This window comes from Antechinus flavipes, chromosome 4 (genome assembly GCF_016432865.1).
Source record: "Antechinus flavipes isolate AdamAnt ecotype Samford, QLD, Australia chromosome 4, AdamAnt_v2, whole genome shotgun sequence".
NCBI classification, from domain to species: Eukaryota; Metazoa; Chordata; class Mammalia; order Dasyuromorphia; family Dasyuridae; genus Antechinus; species Antechinus flavipes.
Genome location: NC_067401.1, coordinates 144,968,422 through 144,995,665, shown reverse-complemented (window position 1 = coordinate 144,995,665; position 27,244 = coordinate 144,968,422). Strand labels below are relative to the sequence as shown.

Below are 27,244 nucleotides of genomic sequence, written 5' to 3'. Positions count from 1 at the left end.
TCCCTTTCAACAAAAGATATCTTAATTGCAGTGCGTTCTCCATTAGAAATTTACAGTATGAATCTTCAACAGCCATTTTGTTTTCACTGGCAACACTAGTAACCAGCTGTCTCCAGTCAGACTATTAGCATTATCAGTTAATTTGGAACATCAGCCAAGAAGCAGAAATGGCTAATTTGTATAAGAAGAATATTTTTGTATATTTTATGCTTCTCTTTAAATATGCTTTTTTTCTCTCCTAGATTTTAATGCAATTTATTCTTCTTTTTTAAACGCTTATTCTTGCCCCTACAGTCACCTCCTGACTCCACCCTTTAAAAGCAGTTAAACATTATCTTTTCAAATATAAAAATCTCTGAATATTATAGTTTTAATTGTAGGTATTATAAATATTTTAAATTAAAGCAGAGTCAAATATTTGGCAATACAATCTACAAGTATATTTCAATAGACTAGCTAGCTATGAATAATATATAAAAGCTAACATGCACTATTTTCTCTTCTCAAGGGTGTTCCTAATAGCCAGCATGAAAAACAATTCTCTACCTATTTTGACTGCAGTATCCTGCTGTTTGAATGCCAATTACAATGTGCCTTCACAGTTTTACCAAAGTCTTAGATAGCAAATTATCTAATGCTATTTTTAATACATTATGGGATCAAAAGGAGAATGACATAGTGAACAGCACTGCTCTTCAGAACTCATCTGTAATGCACGGGAAAACTTCTACTCAACCCTATTTTCAAAAAGCAACTGAAAAGTTGCCTCATTAACCTTCATCAAAATAACCTATTTCTTTTAGAAGAATTCTTTTAGAATATAAATTAAATATTTAAAGAAATAATTAGCCATCTGATTTGATGAAATGTAATTCTACCTTAAAGTAACAATGAAGAAAGAAAAGGAAGTTGGGGGGAAGGGGGAAGAAGAAAATACTATTAGGGAAATAAGGGCTAGAAGAAAAGAGTCTCAAAGTGGAGTGTTACTGAACTACTTTAACAATTTCATCTTCATTTTTAGTCCCTCTCCTTTACATTGCACTTGTTTATGGGGTGATGCTACTACCCATCCACTCTGCTGTGAAAGCCTCTGATTTAGACAGCATAGCTAGCTCCTGTGCCATATGATGAACCAATCAGCTTGCTTTCTTTCATCTGCAACGTTCCATCAGGGTTATATAACATTTTAGACACAAGAAGCAATCTAATAATATATAATAGTATATGTCGTGTGTAGATTTCAACCTGGACATAGTTATTAAGCATGACGTCTAAAAGCCTCGTTATATTATTTAGATTTATACAACATAATCAGGATAATACTAAAAAGTTTAAGGATTTGGAGAAAATATTTCCATCAAGGAAATTTTAGAAGAAGTATAAAGAATATGACTAAAACAATACATAATTAAATAAACACTGTTCTCCCTTAATTATTTCTCTTTAAGGAGAAAAAAGGCAGCTCTCACAGCAACTAGTAGTAGACAGCAATAAACATGTTTATTCAAATTAGATACATAGGAGAGAATTCAAGTAACTTGAGGTAAAAGTTAAATTTTAAAATGTTTAAAAATAACTTTGGGCTTGGCCTAAAGGAAGTCAATCACCACAACACTTCAGATGAGTATTTCAAATGCTTGGTCAAATAGCTTTCTCAACCAAGAAAATTAAGGCTCTGGTTGGACATTCCCTAATTTCATTTCTAAAGGACTAATCTCAAAATTATAATACAGTAACATGTAATAGATATGTTTTTGTTAAATGTCTTTTCCAGCTGGTGGAATTATAATTATATTCTGATCAAAACCACCTGCAATGGAAATCTCTAAAAATGCTTTCTCTGTATTAAAGATAATACTGCATTGCTTAAATGTTGCTCATCTTATGAACTACATAATATTAATGAACTGGTCCAGTATTTAGGCACACACCCAGATGAAACTAGTAAATCAACTATTATCTTCTTTTTTTCCCCAAGTCAAAAGAGTCTTACAGAGGCACTGCATTAATGAATATTGAGTTTGTTTGTTTTTTTAAAAAAGCTAAACCTGTGGTGTGAGACTTTATTTAAACAGTAAACATTACCTTAACTGGATGGCTTTCTACCTATATGGTAATGTTAAGTGTATTCTAAAATATATTACAAGGAGACAAATTTCTGCAGAACTAAGTTATTTTCAGAAAAACATTTTTGAATGTGTCTAAAAGTCAACTGTTCTGTGTACCCCTAAATGACAATGGTTTAAAGCAAGAAGCTATACATTCCTGAAGAAACTAAGGGAATGGGAATAATATGATTTGCCCTAGATCTTTATTCTCTCTTTTCAGAGTCATTGAATACAATATGGCTGTTCTTGTAGGCATCTGACTTTGAAGAAACAAGTAATCATTTAAACCATGACTATAATAGTCATCAATAAAAAATGAAGTCAACTCCAGTGTTCATTTTCCACATTTCGTCAGAGAATGTTCGGCTAACCTTCTTTCATATTACAAAATGAACAAACAAGGAGAGAATCATTTGGCAGAGGTTTCAACAAATGGATAAAAATAATAGTAATACTTATAAAGAGTCTGTCCAAAAAATCTACAGTTTTAATAGAAAAAAAATTATAGAAGATATATTTGTATATTCATATAATATAAACATAATCATTTAATAAACAACTCATGCATGAATTTGTTGATTTCTACACAATTTATCTGTACCTCCACATCAGGGGCATGCAAAATCCAGTACATTCTTTTACTCAAATGTCTATAAACAAATCCTGAACAGCTAAAGAGATCTACTATCCTTAACTATATTCAAGTTCTTACTCTTATCAATTATCTGTCTCCTTCACTGTAACACACCCACCTCTGTATCATGTTGAAGGTTATTCTTTTCCTAAGCCCAAAACATGCTGCACCATTTTGTTTGTCTTCTGGGCAGTGGAGAAACAGGCAACACAGCAATGAAAGAGTGTACTGGAGTCAGCAGAGTCAATGCCAGCCTCCTACTGCAGTCTGTATATCGAATGCACTCAAACCCACAGGTGCCTACGTAAAATCCTCCAGCTGCAGACTGCAACTTAACATTTCCTCGGGAGCAAATCTGTATGCTGCTTTCACTTTTCATTAACCCACTGCATGACCAGAATACGCTAAACTAAACATCTTTGTCTCTGAAAAATTTCCCAACAAAATACGGTTGTACATATATGTTTCTATTATATAAAATGAATTATACCTTTCTAATCATGAAGATTCTTAAAGTGATTTTTTTTCAAAAGAGAAATGTATTCTTAATGTGATGAAAAAGACTTTAAAATTTTTTTCATCATGTTACTCAAAATTTGCATAAACACCATTATTCCTACTTTTATTGTCTTCTAAAACATAAGGCTTCCTCATTTTCTTCATTAATAAAATTTAATAGCTTTCTATTTTGCATATCACTTATTACATCATTTAAATGCCATATTATGACTTCAATGTATTTGCTGTCACATTTTATACATGTTTCCATAAAAATTTAACCATCTGTACTACAACTTCAAAAAAAAAAAATACATTCCAATTAAATATACATACATACGTTCTGTATATACATATATTCAAAAACATATATGTATATACACATAGTCAAAAAAAGTGTATGAATACATAATACACGCATTTTATTGTTCAGTTGTTTTTAATCCAACCAATCATGAGGTTTTCTTGGCAAAGATTTTGGAGAAGTTTGACTTCTCTAGCTCATTTTACATTTTACATTACATTTTACAAATGAGGAATTTGAGATAAACAGGGTTAAGTGACTTGTGATCATACAGCTAAGTATCTGAGGCCAGATTTGAACTCAGGAAGATAAACTCAAGAAGACTACAGGCCCAGCATTCTATGCACCATGCCGCCACCTAGCTGACAGATAGTTGTGTGTCTGTGTGTACATGTATATATAATATATACATGTGTGTGCACATGCAAGTTAACATTTCCATAGCACTTTAAAGTTTGCAAAGCACTTTTCACATTATCTCATTTGACCCTAACAGCAATTCTGTGAAATGGATGCTATAATCATGCCTTTTACCGATGAGGAAACAGGCTGAAATAGATTAAGTACTTTGTCCAGGGTCACAAAACTAGTAAATATCTGAGGAAGGAATGAAACCCCTCAGGTCCTTACTCTGCTACCATCCCTTTACAACATCAATAATAAATGTGTATAATCATAAAAAGAAAGGTAGAAGTTAATAATCTGTTGAAAGGTTTGATGAATTAGGTAAAGCAATGATCTAAAGCAATCACAGATTTAGAGCTGGATGATAATTACATAAATATGTATACATATACTGGATCTAATATATATTTTTAAACATATTTAACATATATTGAATTACTTGCCATCTAGGGGAGGGGAAATTTGGAACATAAGGTTTTGCAAGAGTCAGTGTTAAAAAATTATCCATGCATATATTTTGAAGATAAAAAGCTTTAATGAAAGAAAGAAAGAAAAAGAGAGAGAAAGGAAGAGAGAGAGAGAGGAGGGAGAGAGAGAGAGGGAGAGGGAGAGGGAGAGGGAGAGGGAGAGGGAGAGGGAGAGAGGGAGAGAGAGAGAGAGAGAGAGAGAGAGAGAGAGAGAGAGAGAGAGAGAGAGAGAGGGAGAGAGAGAGGGAGAGAGAGGAAGAAGGAAAGAAGGAAGGAAGGAAGGAAGGAAGGAAGGAAGGAAGGAAGGAAGGAAGGAAGGAAGGAAGGAAGGAAGGAAGGAAGGAAGGAAGGAAGGAAGGAAGGAAGGAAGGAAGGAAGGAAGGAAAGAAGGAAGGAAGGAAGGAAGGAAGGAAGGAAGGAAGGAGCATTCCTTCTTCTCTCCCAGGGGAGAAACTGAAAGTCAGAATAAATAAATGACCAAAAAACTCAAAAAGATTTAGAGCTGGACGGTGCCTTAAAGGTCATCTAATTGAAGCTTCTCATTTTATAGATGAAAGTACTGAAGGCCAGAGGTAATCTGATACGCTCCGTAATAAGTAGTAAATACAGGATGCCAACTAGGTTTCTCTGCTACAAATCTAGCATTACTTTAAGGATAGGATCCCTTTTTATTCAAATTAGAAATATAAAGGACAAGCTAACATATATTGTGTGGCATATTTTCTACTCTAATCCAACTGATTTTCTCCTGCCATTTAAAGACTTGCTAGCAAAAATACAAAGATAGATAAGATGCAACCCCTTTCCTGAGGGAGCTCATAGTCCAGCAATAGCATAATACACTACACTATATGCCAATGAATCTGTAATCTCATTATTGTGCATATTAAGATCATAGGATCATAGATCCCGAGCCAGAAGGTACCTGAGATATCATGTAGTCAAGTCCCTCATTTTACAGAGGGGAAAACTGATGCACAAAGAGAATGAGTGATTTTACTTTTGTTACATGGTGTGGTATGTGGAAGAGTAGTCCAATATGCAAAATACTGTTTGTTTTGCCTCCATGTCCTCCACAAATTTATCATCAAGGTCCACCTACCCTATTAGGGTCCTGCTTTATGGTTAACACTTCATAGAAACCAATGGACCACAAAGCCTTTTTATAAGTTATCCCTCGTCATGACATGTTTGGGGTGAGGAATGTCATGGGTTATATATTTCTCTGGAGCATCATGTGGTAGAGAAATGGCTTTAGAACCAGGAAGACTTGATATAAAGTCATATCTCTGCCTCACACTGGCAATATGACTCTCAAAAAATCACTTAAAACATCCATGCAATTCTGCAGAAAAGGAGCCCATCTATATTAGTAAAGAGAATTTCCTCATTTGAGAGTTCCCTATATTACTGAAATTATAGTTTCAACTTCATCCCTGCATCTCTGTGATGACAACCTTGACACTTCTCCAGAAGAATTTTTCATCTGTAATGGGGATTACAAGATGGGGACACAAAGACAAAGCAAAATTCTCTGCCCTTAAGGAGGTAACAATCTGGGAGAGGGATATAACTACTGGAAAAAAATAAGACCAAGGACATGTAACCAACCATAGCCACATCAACAAGCATTTATTAATGAATTGCTTACTATGTGTCAGACATCCAATTATTCTCTCTAAGCCCAGTTAGAGATGAGACTGATTAGGAGGCATTGGTCTTAATTAGTTTGACTGACCCCAAAACCTTGCTTCAGATCTAACCCTTCTACAAATCCAACCTCAATTATCAAATGTCTCACTGATGCCAAATAATGTCTTCCTATCAACTTTGTAACTTCAGATCTCTTGTCCTAGGATCATACACTCACATGTTTAAAGCTGGAAAGGATCTTATAAGTTATCTGATGCAACCCTCTCATTTTACTGATGGAGAAATTGAAATCTTATTAATACAGAAGTAAGTTTGATTTTAAGAAAAGTACTTCCTTGTATTGGCATTTAGATGATTTAACCTGGAGGACTAATACAAAGGCACAAATATTGAAACTCATGAACAGTGGATGACTAAGGTGGGACATAAAATCATGGATTTAGAGCCAAAAGCAACCCCAAAGATTACATAGTTACCTCCCCATTTTATAGATAAGGAAACTAAAATCCAGAGAGTTTAGATGATTTCCCCAATATCACATAGGTAGTAAATGATAGACCTGGAATTTGAACCTAAGTCCTCTGATTCCAATTCCAGCATGTGCTAAGTGGATAGAGAATATACCTCTTTGTGCCATGACTCAATTAACTTTGTAAAATAAAGTGCCATGCTGCCTTTCTTGAGTAAGATAGAGGTAAAGATTACTCAGAAATTGATCATAAACTAGCCAAAGATTATACTCAAGAAAATATATCTTCAAAGTAGTTAGACTCCATTTTTTTCCCCATTTTATATATGGAAAATGAGGTCCAAAAGAACTCATCCAATTGATCAAGGTTGCAACAGCAAATGAAAGAATATTATTTATACTGAATCAATTAATTGATGACTGTTTATTTTTCCTAATGTCTTACAGATTTTTTTTTCTTCAGTTTAAATAACTTCCACAATCGATCTGAGAGCTCCACAAAAACCTAAGGACATGACAGAAAGTCAAGGAACTACTGCTTCTTCTTGTACATCTAATGATAAAAAATGGAAAAGATCTACAAAAATGACTTATAGCAACAGAAGCAATGGTATAAATTCTTAGAAAAATTAAGACTATCACAGGGATGCCATAAATTATACATTCGTATCCATTTTTGTTTGTAAGTTTCTGGAGAAGAAAAATTTTCTGAACTTCTTTTATATCCTACAAAAGAAAAAAATACTAAGTAAATTCTACTGGTTCCAGTAAATGACAATGATTTTCTTAATTCTCTTCCCATTCAGATCTCTATTGACTTTATATATCAAGCTCTTTTCCAGTGCTCACTATTTGAACTTTGTCTATGGAAAAGAAATATAATTCTTTCAACTAAAATGTTTAACAAAGTCTAGTGGTGTGTTTATTGCATGGTAGTGATTTTTGCTATATATTCTACAAATTGTATGAAACTTGCAGAGTAAAAAAAGGAACAAATCTAATCCCTCTTCCTAAGTGATAGCCCAAACAGTTCATCCTGCAGAGAAAGCTGCCAAAGTGATTTTCCTAAAGTGCAGGTTTGACCATGTCAGACCCTCTATTTTATTAACTTCAGATGGTTGCTGATTATTTCTAGAATAAAAGAGAAAACCCTCCATTTGACATTTAAATCTTTTCACAATTTGAACTCAACCAAATTTTTCAGCCTTATTACATATTACTCTTTTCCATGCATTCTAGAATCCCTCCATTATGACTTCCTTACCATAATGACACTCCATTTCCCATCTCCATGATTTTGCATTGGCTGTTCTCTAGACAAGCCTAGAACACTCTCATTTCTCACTTTTTCCTATTGGGATTCCTGTTCTCCTTTGAAACTTAACTCAAGTGACTTCTTCATAAGGTCTTTTCTTGTTTTCCTAGCTCAAGGGTTTTTAAATTAGAATCTGTGCTCTAAGGGAGGAAGGTGTATATCAATAAAATTAATTTCCTTTGTAATCCTATGTAATTTAAACATTTGAGAATATATTCTGAGAAAAGGTCCAAAAGCTACCCCATACAATCAAGAGGATGCACTAATAAAAATGGCTAAGAACCCATGCCCAATCTGCTTCTTCATTCTCCAGGTTATTTTGTATCTCCTTATTCTTGAGAATTTACTATGCCTCCTGGACTGATTTCCTTATAAAGAATTTTAGCCCAGAAATCCTATCCTTACTCTGAATGCTTTGAAATCTACTATTAAAATCTAAGGGGCATATAAAACCATGTCCGACTTTGGACTTTTTTTCTATCTTAAATTTTTGTAGGGAGTGGTCAATTTTCTCCAAGATTACCACAATTTTCACTCCAGCAACCAGTTCTACCATCTACAAATCAGATCCAGAATAAAATATTACTTCACTTTTTAGAGAATGAAATTATAATTAAGGAAGCATGAAATTATTAGCTTCTCTGTTTTAGAAAGCCAAAATTTTAGCAATTCTATGTTTAACTGAAAGGGCAGAAGTCAAATGGAGTGTGCAGAGCCCAGAGGCTTATATCCATTACCTAGTTTGAGGCTCACAACAATCCTGTGAGATTAGATACTCTATATACTCCTATTTTACAGTGCTCACTATTTGAACTTTGTCTATGGAAAAGAAATATAATTCTTTCAACTAAAATGTTTAACAAAGTCTAGTGGTGTGTTTATTGCATGGTAGTGATTTTTGCTATATATTCTACAAATTGTATGAAACTTGCAGAGTAAAAAAAGGAACAAATCTAATCCCTCTTCCTAAGTGATAGCCCAAACAGTTCATCCTGCAGAGAAAGCTGCCAAAGTGATTTTCCTAAAGTGCAGGTTTGACCATGTCAGACCCTCTATTTTATTAACTTCAGATGGTTGCTGATTATTTCTAGAATAAAAGAGAAAACCCTCCATTTGACATTTAAATCTTTTCACAATTTGAACTCAACCAAATTTTTCAGCCTTATTACATATTACTCTTTTCCATGCATTCTAGAATCCCTCCATTATGACTTCCTTACCATAATGACACTCCATTTCCCATCTCCATGATTTTGCATTGGCTGTTCTCTAGACAAGCCTAGAACACTCTCATTTCTCACTTTTTCCTATTGGGATTCCTGTTCTCCTTTGAAACTTAACTCAAGTGACTTCTTCATAAGGTCTTTTCTTGTTTTCCTAGCTCAAGGGTTTTTAAATTAGAATCTGTGCTCTAAGGGAGGAAGGTGTATATCAATAAAATTAATTTCCTTTGTAATCCTATGTAATTTAAACATTTGAGAATATATTCTGAGAAAAGGTCCAAAAGCTACCCCATACAATCAAGAGGATGCACTAATAAAAATGGCTAAGAACCCATGCCCAATCTGCTTCTTCATTCTCCAGGTTATTTTGTATCTCCTTATTCTTGAGAATTTACTATGCCTCCTGGACTGATTTCCTTATAAAGAATTTTAGCCCAGAAATCCTATCCTTACTCTGAATGCTTTGAAATCTACTATTAAAATCTAAGGGGCATATAAAACCATGTCCGACTTTGGACTTTTTTTCTATCTTAAATTTTTGTAGGGAGTGGTCAATTTTCTCCAAGATTACCACAATTTTCACTCCAGCAACCAGTTCTACCATCTACAAATCAGATCCAGAATAAAATATTACTTCACTTTTTAGAGAATGAAATTATAATTAAGGAAGCATGAAATTATTAGCTTCTCTGTTTTAGAAAGCCAAAATTTTAGCAATTCTATGTTTAACTGAAAGGGCAGAAGTCAAATGGAGTGTGCAGAGCCCAGAGGCTTATATCCATTACCTAGTTTGAGGCTCACAACAATCCTGTGAGATTAGATACTCTATATACTCCTATTTTACAGATAAGGAAGTTGAAGTTGAAGTTGAAAGTGGTGAAATTATTTGCTGAAGTATACAAACTGAGTGATTAAGACATGGGTCCAAGCCTCTCAAAAATCACTATGCAACACTGACTTTCAGTGCTATCATTACTTCATTTAACAATTCTTTTTAATTAATAATTTGAAATTGGTTCTTTCAAAATTAGCATTAATGACCAAAAAAAGAGCCTAAAAATTCATTCTTTGCTATATAATGGCCTATTATAACTCTAGAATTGTGAGGCCATTTCAAAAATGGAAGACTCTTCAGTTGTTTTTTCAGTCACATCTAACTCTTTGGGATTTTTTTAAATTTAAACTTTTTATTTTTAAGACATATGCATAGATAATTTTCAATATTCATCTTTGCAAAACCTTGTGTTCTATATTTTTCTCTCCCTTCCCCCATCTCCTCCCCTAGACAGCAAGTAATCCAATATGTTAAACATGTACAATTCTTCTATACATATTTCCACAACTATCATGTTGCACAAGAAAAATCAGATCAAAAAGGAAAAATAAATGAGAATGAAAACAAAATGCAAACAAACAACAATAAAAAGGTGAAAATACTATGTTGTGATCCATACTTAGTCTCCATAGTCTTCTCTCTGGGTGCAGATGGCTCTCTTCCCCATAAGACTTTGGAACTGGTCTGAATCACCTTGCCACTAAAAAGAGCCACATCTATCAGAATTGATCATCGTATAATCTTACTGTTGCTATGTACAATTTTCTCCTGGTTCTACTTACTTCACTTACCATCACTTCATGTAAGTCTCTCCAGGCCTTTCTGAAATCATCATGCTGACCATTTCTTATAGAACAATAATATATGCCATAACTTATTCAGTCTTTCTCCAATTTATGAGCATCTACTCAGTTTCCAATTTCTTGCCACTACAAAAAGGGCTACTATAAACATTTTTGCAGACATATTTTTAATGATTTCTTTAGGATATAGTCTCTTTGGGATTTTCTTGACATAGATACTGGAATGGTTTGTCATTTTCTTCTCCAGCTCATTTTACAGATGAGGAAACTAATGTAAATAGGATTAAATAACTTGCCCAGGCTCTCAGAGCTGATAACTGTCTGATGCCAGATTTGAACTCAGGAAATGAGACTTCCTGACTCCAGACTCAACACATTATCAACTGTGCCAAATAGTTGCTCTTATCACTCATTATTCAATCAAAATTCTTCTCACCAAAGTTACTAATGATCTGAATTGGCTCTTTTTTCATTAGTTTTCTCAACTGTAACATGAGAATAATAATAGCACCTACCTCCCAGGGTTGTTAGGAGAATCAAATATTTGTAAAGTTCAACACAGTGCCTAATACATAATAGGTGACGTATAAAAGCTAGCTATTATTATCATCATTATTATCCTTCCCTCAGCATCAAGCACCAAGTTCCTCCATGCCAGGAAAGAGTAGAAAAGGCATTTATCAAGTCCTAACACAACTTCATTCCTTCAGCTCTTATTTCCTGTCTCCTGGACTTAACTGATTGAGGTCTGGGAGAACTTGATTTCGAAATCAAAGTCCTATGGACAATGAAAATATACCTAAATTTCTTTCTCAAAAATTAAAAAAAACTTACAACTAATCACGCTATATACATTTGATTATGACTCCTCACCCTGTTGGTCAAAATCTTCAGTCTCTCACTGCCTGATCCTTTATACTCATCCCTTCAACCCAAACTGCCTCCCAATGTCCTACTCTAAAGTTCATTTCAGAGAAGAGAGAAAGATGGGGAAACAGAGAGGAGGAGAAAGAGAGAAGGAGACATGGCAGAGAGAGGTAAAAGAAGTTGGAACGAGGAGAGAAAGATTGAGGGAGGAAAAGATAGACAGACAAAGCCAGAGAGAGAAATCAAAGTGTATAGGAGAGCTGATTTTTGACCAACCTCCAGCTAAGAATAAATCTGGAAGAGAATCACAGCGCTTAACAAGGTCTTGAATTATCTAAAAGTTTCTTGGGGAAGAAAGGACATGATGCAGAGATTCAAAGAAGTCCAAAAACAAAATTGTTGGTGGATATGTGTCCCAGAATTTTAGAAAAAAAGTTTTATACTTCCTATTTTTAATCTGCCATCTTAAAAAATGCTTTTGCTAATAGTTAATTATGTCAACTAGGTGACTATTAATGGAAACATACTGGTGGGTCCAGAACCGCAGGGTAACCCCTAGAATCTGAGAGAGCAATCACCACTGGAGATCCAACCTCTGCATGAAAAATGCAAAATAAGGGGAATAGTCCAAAGGAGATACCAGATATAAGATATCAAATACCAGAAATCATTACCAATCAGTACCTGTACAGATACAGGTATATGCTGAATTTGTCAGACCTTTTTATTTATTTATATTCTTTCATTTATGACTGCAATACAAACAAAAAAGATTTTACTAAGTAGCATAAAGATATGACTTAAGCAACTGAAATAGCTACTTACATCACTGTTTCAATGTTGAACTCTCATTGATTATATTTTAAAATCTATTTATTTATCTTAAATTTATATGAAATCCTTTAAAATTAAGACCTCAAACCATTCCCATGTGATATTTCACCCTTTCTCTAGTTACTTAATTCTAGTATGCTATGGAATATTTCTAGATTAACGTCTTACCAAAACCTAAAATTTGACATATTTTTTAAAAAATCATTAAAGCCCAGTCCAAGCCTCTGCCAGAATATTATTTTTTATTCCAGATGAAATACCTGTAAAAAAGTATGAAATAGAATCCAAAGCATTCCCCAAAGAGACAAACTCAAGAGTGAACACCATAAAAACAGAACTCAACCTTCAACACTTGTAAACCAAATTAAAGGTCAGTTCCAGCCTTTTAAGACCAAGCAAGTTCTTACTGTGAGAGCACAAGAAAACAGGCAGTTCCTAGATGTTCTGAATTAGAAGGGATCATCCATTTCAATTAACGATCCATTTCTACTTGACACTAGATCAGTCTTTTCCAAACTTAATAGATCTTATATCCCCCTCCCAACTGCCCTCCTCATCAGTAGGAAATATTTGAGCATTTATATACTTATAAAGTATGTATATTTGTCATTGTATGGATAATTTGGGGCATTAATAATTTCGGGTACCCAAAAATAGAAATTTAAAAGGTTGAGATAAATATGAAATAATATTCAATCCTAAAGTCAAAAGGGAAGCACAGGCATTTTCTACATAGGGCAAATGACATGATGAGACCAATGCTTTAGGAAATTAATTTTGGCAACTATACAGAGAATGGATTGGAGTGAGGAAAGACTTGAAAAGGGAGACCAATTAAGAGGATATTGCAACAGTCCAGGCAAGAAGTGATATGGGCCTGAATTAAGATGGTAGTTGAGTGAATAAGGAGAGAAAAAGATAGATATGAGCATAGATACACTAGTAAATATTTAATAACTGGCTTTGGGGGATGTACATATGATACTTTTATATAAAATTTATGTCATTATTTTCTTCAGTGCTTTCTTCATCAGTAGACCCGAAAGACAAATAACTCTTGTTGCAAGAGAATTCAGCAGTTATCATATACAAATAGCAACCCTGAATAAAAAAAGATCAACAAATGAAGGCCAGCTCACTTAAGCTGGAGCTGGATACATGTTTTTCTGAAGTGGCCACCGTGAAGAAGAGTGCCATGAAGCTTGTGTAGATTTGCAATAATAATAATAATAATAATAATAATAATTTAGTCAACAAACTTGCATGCCTACTAAAAGGAGTGAATAACAAACTCATGACTATGCAATTGCCATTTGCCAAAAAAAACACTATGCCATCATCACCAGTACCTATACTTCTCCCATGATGAACCCTGATGAGGTTAATGAAAAATCGTATGATGACCTAGAGACGCTTATCATTAACATGCCAAAAGAAAACAAGCTTATAATTCTTGTTGGTGTTAATGCTAAAATAGTCACAGACTATTAAACATGGCAAGGAGTCCTTGGGAGGAATGGAGTTGGGAATATTAACAGCAATGGTCACTTATTACTGCAGACTTGTGCATCTTGTAACCTTCTCATCACCAACAATGTCTTCCATTTATATAAACAAAATAAAATTTCATAGATGCACCTTCATAGCAAACATTGGCATTAAATAGAACATCTAATTGTATGTGAACAGATAAGAGAGTGACAAAGGCAATGTGTGGCTCAGAGTTTCTGATTGATCATAGATTTAAAAAGTAGCAGTCCCAAGGCAAAATGACTACCAGGAAAATTAATGTCAAGAAATGAGAGCACTTCTCTGACCCGGAAAAGTTTCTTGCTAACTTAGAGAATCAACACACAGTTGCCAACAGTAGAGCACAAAAGGAGTGAACAGTTTTTAGAAATTTAGTGTACAGCACTGCATTTGCTCATCTGGGTCAGAACATTCATAAACATTGAGACTGGCTTGAAAAATTGATGGGGAAATTCAAATGTTGCTAAATGAATAACAAGAACTCCACAGTGTTTACAAGCAGGATAGTTATTCTATCTCTAAAAGGGCAAAAGTAGTCACAAACAAAGCTTAGAGAGATGTAGAATTCTTGGCTCAGTAAGAAGACAGATGAAATTCAGTTTTATGCTGATAGTAACAATCCAAAGCACTTTTATGATGCTCTGAAGGATATTTATGGGTCAGAGACCTATGCTATATCTTAATTATTAAGTGCTGATGGAGCTACATTGCTTAGTAATTACACTGATCCTAGAGAGATGAGTTGAACACTTCCAAAGTGTTGTCAACAGACATCATCAATCAATGCTGAAATCACTGACCATTTACTTAAAGTTGAAATCAGTCCCTCTGTAGACAAATTTCTAACAGAAGAAGAGGTCTTGAATGCAAGTAAGTTCCTATTCGATGGCAAAGCATCATGGTGGTGCTGATTCTATTCCAGCTGAGATTTACAAGATGGAAGTTCACTGCTCATACAAAAATTGAATGAAATTTTCTGTGGTCTCTCAGGAGTTCAAAGATGCCTTCATTGTCCAACTCTATAAAGGTAAAAGAAATAGATTGTCCTGTGACAATCATGTGGGGAGGAGTAGAAGTCCTCTCTCCCTTAGTCATTACTGGCAGAATCCTCCTTAATAGACATCTAAAAGATGGTCATCTACCTGAGAGCCAGAGTGACTTCAGAAAGCGTCAAATACTGTGTTTATGCCCAACAACGCCAGGAGAAATGCCAGGAGCAGAACAGAGGTCTGTATACAACATTTGTAGATCTGACCAAAGCCTTGATACAGTTGCAAAGTCATATGGAAAATTATGTCAAAATGTGGTTGCCCACAGAAGTTCATCGATATAATATGTAAATTTCACGATGGCATACTTGTTGGCCTTCTGGATAATAGAGAATACTGTCATACTTTCCCAGTCAACAATGGAATGAAATAGGCTGTGGGCTTGTTTCCATGCTTTTCAGCAAGATGTTTTCAGCTATGTGGTCAAATGTCTTCAATGAGCATGAATACCTCATCAAAGTCAGCTATTGTACAACCTGAAAATTCTACAACCTGAAAAGGCTACAAGCCAAGACTAAAGTGGAGAGAGTACTGGTGGTGATTCTTTGTTTGCAGATGATTGTGTACTCAATGCAATCTCCCAGGCTGGGATCAACAAAGTATGGATCGATTCTCCGCTGCTTGTGCTAATTTTGGCCTAATAATTAACAAGAAAACACAGATGCTCCCTCCGGCAGCACTACATCATCCACATGTGGAACCATCAGTCAGAGCAAATATAGATGTTTTGAATTCTGAATTTTGAATTGGATAAATTCACTTACCTTGACAGTACACTCTCCAGGACTGTATACACTGATAATAAGATTGACAAACACTAGCTCAGTATTTGGGAGGCTCCAAAAGACAGTATAGGAGAAGACAGGTATTAGACTGACTACCAAACTGAAAACTACAAACCCACTATGCTGACCTCACTGTTGTATATCTATGAAACCTGACCAGCATAGCATCACTAGCTTAGTGTTAGGAAAGTAAATTACTCCATCTGAATTGTCTTAGAAAGATTCCGAAGCTCATATGACAAGATCAGATACCAAACACTAAGGTCCTTTCTTGAATTAAACTATCAAACAATCAAACTCTTTTGCAGAAAGAGCAATTCTGATGAGTTGGCCACATCATTCAAATGCCAAATACATGTTTGTCAAAAAGACTATTTTATGAAGAACTCAGGATAAGCAATCACATGGTTCTCAGAAAAAGCACTACAAGGACATCTCAATATCTCTCTTAAGAATTCTGAAATTCTCTATGACAAAGAGACCTAACTGAGTTTCAATGGATAAATGATGGACAGAAACAGCTACACCCAAAGAAGGAACACTGGGAAATGAATGTGAACTATTTGCATTTTTGATTTTCTTCCCAAGTTATTTTTACCTTCTGAATCCAATTCTCCCTGTGCAACAGGAGAACTGTTTGGTTCTGCAAATATGTATTATATCTAGGATATACTGCAATATATTTAACATATATAGGACTACTTGCCATCTTGGGGGGGAGGGGTGGAGGGAGGGAGGGAAAAAAACGAAACATAAGCGAGTGCAAGGGATAATGTTGTAAAAAATTACCCTGGCATGGATTCTGTCAATACAAAGTTATTATTAAATAAAATAAAATTTAAAAAAAAAACAATTAAAAAAAAAAGAATTCTGAAATTCATTGTATGACATTGGAGACACTGGTATAAAACCACCCAGCATGATGTGCCCTAATCAGAGAAGGTGCTGTGCTTTATGAGCAAAGCAGAATTGAAGCAACTCAAAAGAAATACAATATGTGCTAATTCAAAGTAACTGTCCCAAATGTTTACATGGACTATTTGTGCTTAACCTATGATAATGAAGTACTCTGAATCCTGTGACCCCCTGTGCTTCTGGGAGAAGGAACACTTGAAATTGCTCAGGTCCCTTGAAATTCCTCATGGACATCTATCTGAGAGCCAATATGATTTTCAAGGAATGATCAAAATCTTATGGAAAATTATGTCAAAATTTGGTTGCCCAAAGAAGTTCATCAGTATAGTATGTTAATTTCACAATGACAAATATTCCAAGTTCATACTTGGGATCTGATCAGCTACAATCAGACACACTAATTTAACTCTAACACAATAATGTCATTTTGGTCCTTTTCAAGAATGAAGTAGAACCACCAAACAACCTCTTTAAAATAAAGCAACATCCCAAATACCACCAACACCATATTTTAAACATAAAATTTTATTAAGAATGTCTCCCAAATTGTGAATACATCCAGCCATTCTGAAGAGCAATTTGGAACTATGTTCAAAAAGTTATTGAATTGTGCATACCTTTGACCCAGCAGTGTTACTGCTGGGCTTATATCCCGAAGGAATCTTAAAGGATGGAAAGGGATCTGTATGTGCAAGAATGTTTGTGGCAGCCCTTTTTGTAGTGGCCAGAAACTGGAAACTGAGTAGATGCCCATCAATTGGAAAATGGCTGGATAAACTGTGGTATATGAATGCTATGGAATATTATTGTTCTGTAAGAAATGACCAGCAGGATGATTTCAGAAAGGCCTGGAGAGACTTACATGAACTGATGCTGAGTGAAATGGTTCTGCTGAACCAGGAGATCATTATGTACTTCAACAACAATACTATATAATAATCAATTCTGATGGATGTGGCTATCTTTGGCAATGTGATAAACCAAATCAGTTCCAATAGAGCAGTAATGAATTGAACCAGCTATACCCAGCAAAAGAACTCTGGGAAATGAGTATGAACTACTACATAGAATTCCCAAACCTTCTATTTTTGTCCACCTGCATTTTTTATTTCCTTCACAGGTTAATTGTACACTATTTCAAAGTCCAATTCTTTTTGTACAGCAAAATAACTGTATGGACATGTATACATATATTCTATTTAATATGTATTTTAACATATTTAAAATGTATTGGTCAACCTGCCATCTGGAGGAGGAGATGGGGGGAAGGAGGAGGAAAATTGGAACAAAAGGTTTTACAATTGTCAATGGTGAAAAATTACCCATGCATATATCTTGTAAATAAAAAGCTATAATAATAAAAAATTTAAAAAAAAAAAAAAGAACGTCCCCCAAGAAGAATGTTCTATCAAGGGCACCAATATTCTTCAAATCATGTAAGTTCACAACCCTTGGTATTATTCTGCACAGAAGCAGCAAGGTTTCCCAGTGGATAGAGAATCAGGCCTAGTTTTAGAAAAACTCATCTTCCTGAGTTCAAATCCAGTCTCAAATATTTACCAGTTATGTGATCTTGGGCAAGTCATTTGCTTCAGGTCCTCATCTCCTCAATGATTTGAAGGGAAACTGGCACACCATTCCAGTCTTTTCCAAGAAAACCCCAAATGGGGTCACAAAAGAATCAAAATCACTTAATAAAAACATAAGTCTAGATTCTTCATTCTTCTTAATTCCACCTTTTTGGTGCCAAGCCTCATTAATTATACTCCTACAGAATCTCTTTCATCTAACTCTTCTCTCCATTCACACAGCTCTTACCTTATTTCAAGCCCTTCTCATTTTTTTCTTTACAACAAAATAGGTTTTTAACTGGCTAACTGGTTTCTCTCTTCTTCATTCTATCCTCCAAATAATTGCCAAAGTTATATTTCTAAAGAATAGGTCTGACCATGACACTCATCTACACAATATACTCCAATAGTTATAATACCTCTAGGACAAAGACTCTTGCTATTTTGAGTGTTGTGGAACCTTTGGCAGTCTGGTAAAAGCTAAGGATTGCTTCTCAGAATAATGTTTTTAAATGTATAAAATAAAATATATAAGATTACAAAGGAAAACAATTAGACTGAAATACAGTTATCAAAATAATTTTTTAGAAACAAATTCATGGTCCTTAAGTTAAAAACTCATGCTGTGGGATAACCCTTCATGGCTTCAATCTAATTGTCAAGATCTTTAAACATTATATATTTTCTTGCTTATTATAATCAGGAGAGAATTGTTATTCTCGCTATTCCTCAAGTGCAATATTCCATCTCTTGTTTTTATGTCATTTTATAGGCTAGTTCACATGGTTAGAATTCACCTTCTTTTTACCATCTCTTCTCAGTAATATACTTCAAACCTCAGCTCACACTTTATCTACTTATCTTTTCCGTCACTATCTAACCCCAAGCTGCTACTGACCCCTCCCCCACAAAAATATCTTATTTGCACTTTGCAGTGTATACACATTAAAACATATTAATAAAACATAAGACCCTAGAGGACTGAGACCAGTAATATAGAAGACCTTTGCTAAATACTTGCTCATTAATATCATTATAATGGAAGTTATTTCACTTCATTAGAACTAGCAGGCACTTCTTTATATAATTTTCCCTTTATCATCTAAAACATAAAAGTTTTATATATATATATAATATATATATTTCATGCAGAGAAAAAAATATAAAGATCAAAACCAAAGATTTTCCTTCTTTCTTTTTAGGAAATGGCCACATTTTGATATATACTTCTTATTTAAAAGAGTACCCAATAGCATGGTATAAAAGCATTGTAGAAAATATTCAATGGTAAGGCTACTACTAGTACATCATTTTTGGAGCTGAATATTGATAATTTTTGGAGCTAAGATAGTTGCCAATAAGTTATCATAATCACATAAGGGGCACTTTTAAGCTAATATTTATAGAATACTTTAAAATTTGCAAAGTGCTTTATATACATTTGTCAAGTTTGGGGATTTTTTAACTAACTGAGTATCAGAAATAAAAGAAATTCAATTCAAAAACTTAAATAATTTTAATTTTCTCTATTTCTAAAGGAAAAAGTAAATTTAAAGATAAAAATCTGTGATTTATAATATTCTAGGTCTTTTGTTGCTGATTTCATTATTAAAAGATAATATCTAGCATTCTACTAGATCATGTCATACCTAGATTTGGGTTTTTTTTAATTAATATTTGGACTTAATCTTATTCTCTAATACAGTGGTTCTCAAACGTTTGTTTTCAGTATCTTTATCCTATTAAAAATTATTGAGGATCTCTCCAAAGAGTTTTTGTTTATCTGGATTATATTTATAGACATTTACCATATTGGAAATAAAAACTATTTTTGAATTTGTAGATCCTCTAAAAGGATTTCAGAGATCCCCAGGATTCTCTAGACCATACTTTGAGAACCACTGCATATGTCACTACCCAAATAAAACATCACTAATATCTTCTCTTCACAATATCATAGGTTAATGTTGTTCTACATATTTTCTAGGATGACCTATAAAACACTGATCACTATATTAAAGACTAAATCTCTTTGACAAAATTATTCCTTATTTGCTGGACTACATTTGGTCTATAGATTCCATTTCAGCTGCAAATACATCCATGATTTTCATTACAAACTATGCATTTTTATCTTCTAGTTTATATTTCTATGACAACACATAAACTGTGTAATCCCATTAAGAAAAATAATAATATTTAACAGATATAATAAGGATAGATATTCCCCAAAAGCTACTTTACAAGATAACTAACATCTTACTCCTTAAAGTACCTCCATTATTCATGTGGAATTCTGCCCTAAGTAATAAATAATGAGGATCAGGATAATGATATTCGGTTTTTCATTCTTTTTCAAAAATTTATTTATTAGTTTCTGACATTTACTTTTATAAGATTTTGATTCCCATTTTTTTCTCCCTTATTCTCTTCATCCCTACCCAAGACAAGAATCAATCTGATACAGGTTATGTATGTATACAATCACATTAAATATATTTCCACATAAATCATGTTGTGAAAGAAGAATCAGAACAAAAGGGAAAAATCACAAGAAAGAAAAAAAAATTTTAAAAAGTGAAAATAGTATATTGCAGTCTGCATTCAGATTCCATAGTTCTTTTTCTGGATGTGAATAGCATTTTCCTTCATGAGTCTTTTAGAACTGTCTTATATCATTGTATTACTGAAAGAGCAAAGTCTATCAAAGTTGATCATCCGCACAATGTTGATAATACTGTGTACAATATTCTCTTGGTTCTACTCACTTCATTCAGCAGATGACACACTTTTCCATATCTTCTTTATCAGTGTGCATGAAACATAATTTAACATAGTGATTTACTCAAGGTCCTCATTATGAACATGGAATGTAACTGTAGTTGCCCCTATCTTAACTAGTCCTAGACTATTGTGCTTTTTTAGTTAATTTCTACTTTTTCGTTTTTCTGATTTATTCCTAATTAACAGACCATTTTATATATATATATCACTGATTCCTGCTTTCAGTATGTTCCAGTACTATCCTCCCTACCCTAAATCTAATTCGTTGCCACTTATTATTCTAGGCTTAAAAAAGTGAATAATACATTTATGGAAAATGTATAGAAAATAAAAGCAAACAGGAATATGTGAGAATCTTTCATGTGAATAACATGTATAAGCCTGAATTCTTATACTTGGTGATACCTACTTTTAATGCTCAAATATCTTTTGCCATATCCCACATTTAAGTTCATTTCTGAACAGCTGAAGTTGTGATTGCCTCAATGAGAGAGGTATTTCTGTATTTTAAAAGTACTATATATAGCATAGTACATAGCAAAACAGAACATTTTATATGAGAATCTGATTTTACAAAATAAAGGAGACATTTTCAAGAAAATCCAATTGACAAAAATGTGATTGCCACACAATTTTTCCAAATTATTTTTTATAATTTTTCTATTATAAAGCATGGCAACAAGAATCAATAGGGAATGACCATCTTTTCATTTTGCTTTCTAATATTGCTGATGTTTTGATAGTAATTCATTATTCTAATATTAATATCCTATAAATAATAAATTTTTTATTTTAGCAAATTGGGTCACAAATAAAATATGCAATTTTCTATTTTCAGAGACAGCTTGGTACCGCAGTGGATACTTGTAACTTGAGTTAAGAAGACCAGGATCCAAATCTAGCCTCAGCTACTACTTATATGATCCTGAGCAAGTCTCTTAACCTCTGTTTGCCTCAGTTTTCTCACCTATAAAATGGAACTAATTATAACACCTATCTCCCAGGGTAGTTTTGAAGATCAAATAAGAACTTGTAAAAAGCACTTAGCACAATCAGTGGCAAATAGTAAGTACTTGATAAATGCTTTTTTCTTTCCTTCCTTTCTTTTGGCAGCTATTAAAATAAAATTGAATTAACAAATAAACATTGTCATAGTATTAATATATTACTTAGAGAAAAGCTTAGACTGTCTGCAGTGTTATTCTTTCTGATAGTTTCATGCAAACAGTAAATATACATACTGAATAATGTTTTATCACTTACCACTGGACCTGTTTTTTCGACTTGATTTCCCACCAGTGAGAAGCATCTTCAGACTATTTCGAAACATGGCTATGCAATTCAAGTGTCACCAAACTGTAAAGAAAACATAGTTAAAAGTTTAAAGTTTTAAATAAAATGTTGATATGTATTTGAAATTTTATATTCATATAATTCGACTCAATAAATATTTATTAAACAATAACTACATGAAATGTAGTCTGCTAGATATTGAAACCCTGTCTTTATGAAACTAACAATATAGTTGGTAAATAAGACAAATGTATACAAAACAATAATATATAAAACACAAGATATATTCAAAAAGAGATCAAAAGTAAGTCTATAACCACCAGATCATAAACTGTTCTGCAAATCATTACAATAAAGTAAAATTTAACTCCAATTTCATATAAATTGTTTGCAAAATTAGGGAAAGACATCATTCTTCCAACCATTTCCCATGGGACAAATATGACCTTGACAACAGAACCAGGGAGAGAGAAGTCAGAGGAAGAGAACTGTAAACTAGCATCTCAAAAGAAATCTGGGTATATAGAAAGTACTTATTAAACATCTACTATGTGCCAGGCATTGTTCCAAGTGCTTTATAAATACTACCTCATTTTATCTTTTCAACCAATGCTATTATTATCCTCATCTTACAGTTTAGAAACTGAGGCAGAGATTAAGAGACTTGTGCAGAGGCTCATAGATAGTAACTATTTATGACAGATTTTGAATTCAGATTCAGTATTTTATCTACTGAAAACACATTAAAGGGACCTGAAAAACAGGAAGGAGGGAGGAAAATCTGTGCACAAGGCAAAGTGGAAAAGTAAATCGGAGGCTAAAGGACTAAGGCAAATTTGAAATGAGTATCCTGACATGAGTACTTCTTCAAATGGAAGTTCCAGGGAAGGACTCACAAATGAGAAAAGGAAGCTACAAGGATGAAGGTATCTCTAGATTGAGAATTATAGTGGAGTGGGCATACAAAATAGTATAATAACATCTAGTCACCATAGTTAGAAAACTACTGAATAAAATATTAGGAAAGAGACTATAGAAACATATTAAAACATACACTATGACCAGGATTTGTATTTGACATTCAAGATTAGTTCAGTATTTTAAAAAACTATAAATAGGACAAATTACTTTAATTTTTAAAAAAATTCTGAACTTAAAAAAATAACATTTCTATACACAAAGAACAAAAAAAGAACTATGTAAAACCATGAATATCCATTCCATAATATATTTTTTAAATTATGTGATAAATTCTACATGTCACTTTGAAATATGCTCTTTGTCCTTTATTCCTTTTGAGCCACTTTCTCTTCTCTTTTGTACATTTTAAAAAATGTTATTATTGAGAGGAAGGCATATTACTGCCAAGCTCTATGTTGCTTAAATAATCCTGTCCCCATTGCTCATTCTGAGAGGGGAGAGGGAGAGGAGAGGAAGAGAGAAAGGGATAGGGGGAGAGAGAAAGAAAGGGAGGGAGGGAGAGAGAGGGCAGCAGAGAGAAGGAGGGAGGGAGAGGGAGGGAGGCAAAGAGAAGGAGGGAGGGAGAGGGAGAAAGAGGAAGGAGGGAGGGAGGAAGAAGGAGGGAGAAAGAGGGAGAGAGAGGGAAGGAGGGAGGGGGAGGGAGAGAGAAGGAGAGGGAGAGGAAGAGGGAGCGAGTACACACTATATCAAATGAGCATAATCAAATACAATGAATCCACACACTAGCCCTGTATCAAAATATATAACATTCACTGTACCTTGAGTTCCTCATTTCTTTGTTCCCCTAGCAGAATATAAGCATTTTATCATTGCTTATTTAGCCCATTCCAAATATGCATCTCAAATGTGCATAGATATACATGTGTATGTAGATATTTAAATCTATATACACATTTATACACACACATATATGTATATGCGCATTTATTTATCCTCTAGACTTCTGTTTGTACTTGTGCTTGCATTTCAAAATTTTAACTCATCTCAAGTGAATTCATCAGGATTATTTGGGCAATTTATGAAGATTTCTATTAAAATACCATTCCCGCTCTGCAAGATTATACTCAGTTTTACAGGATAACTCATTTTTAGCTGGTAGTCTTTATCTTTTACCTTTTGGAATTCTCTATTCCAATTTTTTTTCTCCTTTACATGACTTGCTGCCAATCACGGATGATAATGACTACTATTTCTTGACACTCAAAACTCTTTCTTGATGCCTGAAGTATTCTTCCTTTGATTTGATAATTTTGGATTTTGGCTATGACATTCCTGAATGTTTTCAGTTTCAGGTTTCTTTCCAAAAGTAATTAATTCATTCTTTCTATTTTCATTCTGTTCACTAATTCTAATATAACATACACAATCAATTTTTAAAATAATTTCTGAAATATGGTATTGAGGATTTTGCTTTGTCATGGTTTTTACATGGTTTTCTTACATTATCTTTTCTTAATCTGTTTTCCAGGTGATTACTTTTTATAGTAAATATCATATATTTTCTTCCATTTTTTCCAGTCTTTTGACATAGTTCTACTATTCTTGTTGTCTCATGAAATCATTGAATTGTTTTCTCCATTCTGTTTTTAAGAAGTCTACTACCCAGGTCAGGTTTTTTCCTTTATGTTTTTAGCTATTTATTCTTCTGTTGATTTTTTTTTCTCCTTAACTCTCATTTCAATTTTATTTTACTTTATTCCTTTTTATTGTCTTCTGAAGATCTACTTTTAACTATTTTAGGTTTACTTTCTTCTGAGTTTAACCAATGGGCTGTTCACAAAACACAGTATTTCTTATTTGTGATAAGTGTTTTCCTTTGTTTACTCATGTTTTGTGCATCAATATCTTGTTCAGTTCAATTGACCTGGGCAATCTTGGATGAATTGGATAGGTCATATTTAGCTATATCACTTCTGAGGTCTGGCTACTACCACTGCAAATTTGGATGGGATGGCTGAAAGTAATTTTTTTCTTCTGCCTCACAATCCTTGACTTCTATCCTATACCAGGGACGTACTATGGGACAGGCCTTTAGTTGGTCTCATTCTCCTTCACGCTGTATAATCTTCAATCAGAAGATGCCCAAGTAGGATAGTAGAGATCATATTGGTCTTACATATAAAACATTGCCCCTAAGCACAGGTGCTAAGTTGACCTTCTCACCTATTATGGCTCATAGTGCTTCTTCTGCCTCACAATCCTTGACTTCTATCCTATACCAGGGATGTACTATGGGACAGGCCTTTAGTTGGTCTCATTCTCCTTCACACTATATAATCTTCAATCAGAAGATGCCCAAGTAGGATAGTAAAGATCATATTGGTCTTACATATAAAACATTGCCCCTAAGCACAGGTGCTAAGTTGACCTCACCTATTATGGCTCATAGTGCTCCAATGAGGTTATAGTCAGGCCCATTCTCCCTGTGTGCACTCATCTAGACTGGTGATTCTATTCCCTAAGTTTATATTCCAGTATAGATCAGAGCTAGAATATAGCTTTAGGAGCCCAGTTATTGGAGTTTACACAGGTTCACAAAAACACTGCTTAGAAAACCGACAGGTTTCTGATCACTTTGCAGGAGTTCAAACTGGCAAGTTCTTTACCCAGCTTTGCTGTTTTCCAGCCAGATAATCATAGTTCAAACTGGTTTTTCTAGCATAACCCTCTCCCACATTTCTGCTATATCAGCACTTATTTGGACTTTCATTTATTTCTTTATTAAGATGCTTCTCTCTGCTTGTTTCTAGCTGCCTTTTTATGAAATTCAGTATTAGACTGAAGAGGTTTGTTTCCCTTCCTTTTAGATTTTTATCACTGATTTTTCTGTATCTTGTATTCAGCATTTTTTTCTAGGGTCTACATAGGAAGGCTATGCTTCTCTATAATCATTCATGATGGAAGTTCTATTATTACATTTTACCTGAACTACTGCGATAATCTAACTGAGCTCTCTGCCTCAAATCTCCACCCACTCCAATCTATTTTCATCTTGCTGACACATAATTCTGATTATGTCATTCCATAATATAATACTATTGAATAAAGTCTAAATTCCTTGTCCTGTATAACTTCCTACTGAAGAAAGAACTGGAGTCATTCCCACCAAGAGTAAGAACAAGAAAAGTTATGTGCTATTTAATATAATATTAAAATTATTAGTGATTGTGAAGAAATTTAAAAAAGTGATAGTAACAAACACCATCTAGCACTTAAATGTTTAGAAAGTACATATCATTTGTCATTCACAACAGCCCTATTTATAATATAATTATTGCTTTCCACATTTTGAAAAAAGCAGAAGTGAAGTTGAAAGCATGCTGCCCTCTGCCTGAGGCCAGGCTTAAGTCTGGAAGCCCTTAAGACTGCAAAGACTTTCCCAGGGACCTAGTCACAACCCTCCTTCTCCCTAGGAAAAAAATTGTCAAATGCTGAGTTAGTGGGGACCAAAATACAAGAAGGCTAAGGTGAGGTGCTGTGCTGGGAGAAGAAAAAAAAAAAAAGAAGAAAGAATAGCTGCTAACACTTATATAATGCTTTAAGGTTTACAAAGGGATTTATATGTGACATCTCACTTAATTCTCACAATCACCCTGTAAAGTAAGTGCTATTATTACTTCATCAGACAGACAAAGGAACAAAGTCTGAAAGGTTATGTCTTGTCCAGGGTCAGGATCAGACAACTAGCAAACTTCTGAAGCAAAATCTAAAGTCAGATCTTCTTAACTCCAACTCTGGAACTCCTATCTATCACAGTTTGAACAAAGCTACAGAAATCTAAGTTTCCTCATGTAGCAAGAGACTGAGATAATTCTGCAGACCAGTTTGGGGATATACCTACTCAAAAAGAGAGAGGAATCACAAAGTGAGTAGGGAAGTAATAAGATTTTGGGGTTTTCTTTTTTTTTTTTCCTAAGGCTG

At 33.9% G+C, this 27,244-nt stretch overlaps 1 protein-coding gene across 1 annotated transcript in view; it reads right to left on the bottom strand.

The window, feature by feature from the left end:
- TANC2 (tetratricopeptide repeat, ankyrin repeat and coiled-coil containing 2) overlaps positions 1-27,244 on the bottom strand; it is a 522,665-nt gene that overhangs the window by 448,514 nt on the left and 46,907 nt on the right. The window contains exon 2 of the mRNA XM_051994951.1: positions 22,313-22,405. Within this exon, the coding sequence (XP_051850911.1) occupies positions 22,313-22,379 (67 nt within the window). The 5' untranslated portion in view covers positions 22,380-22,405. The remainder of the gene's footprint in view (positions 1-22,312; positions 22,406-27,244) is intronic.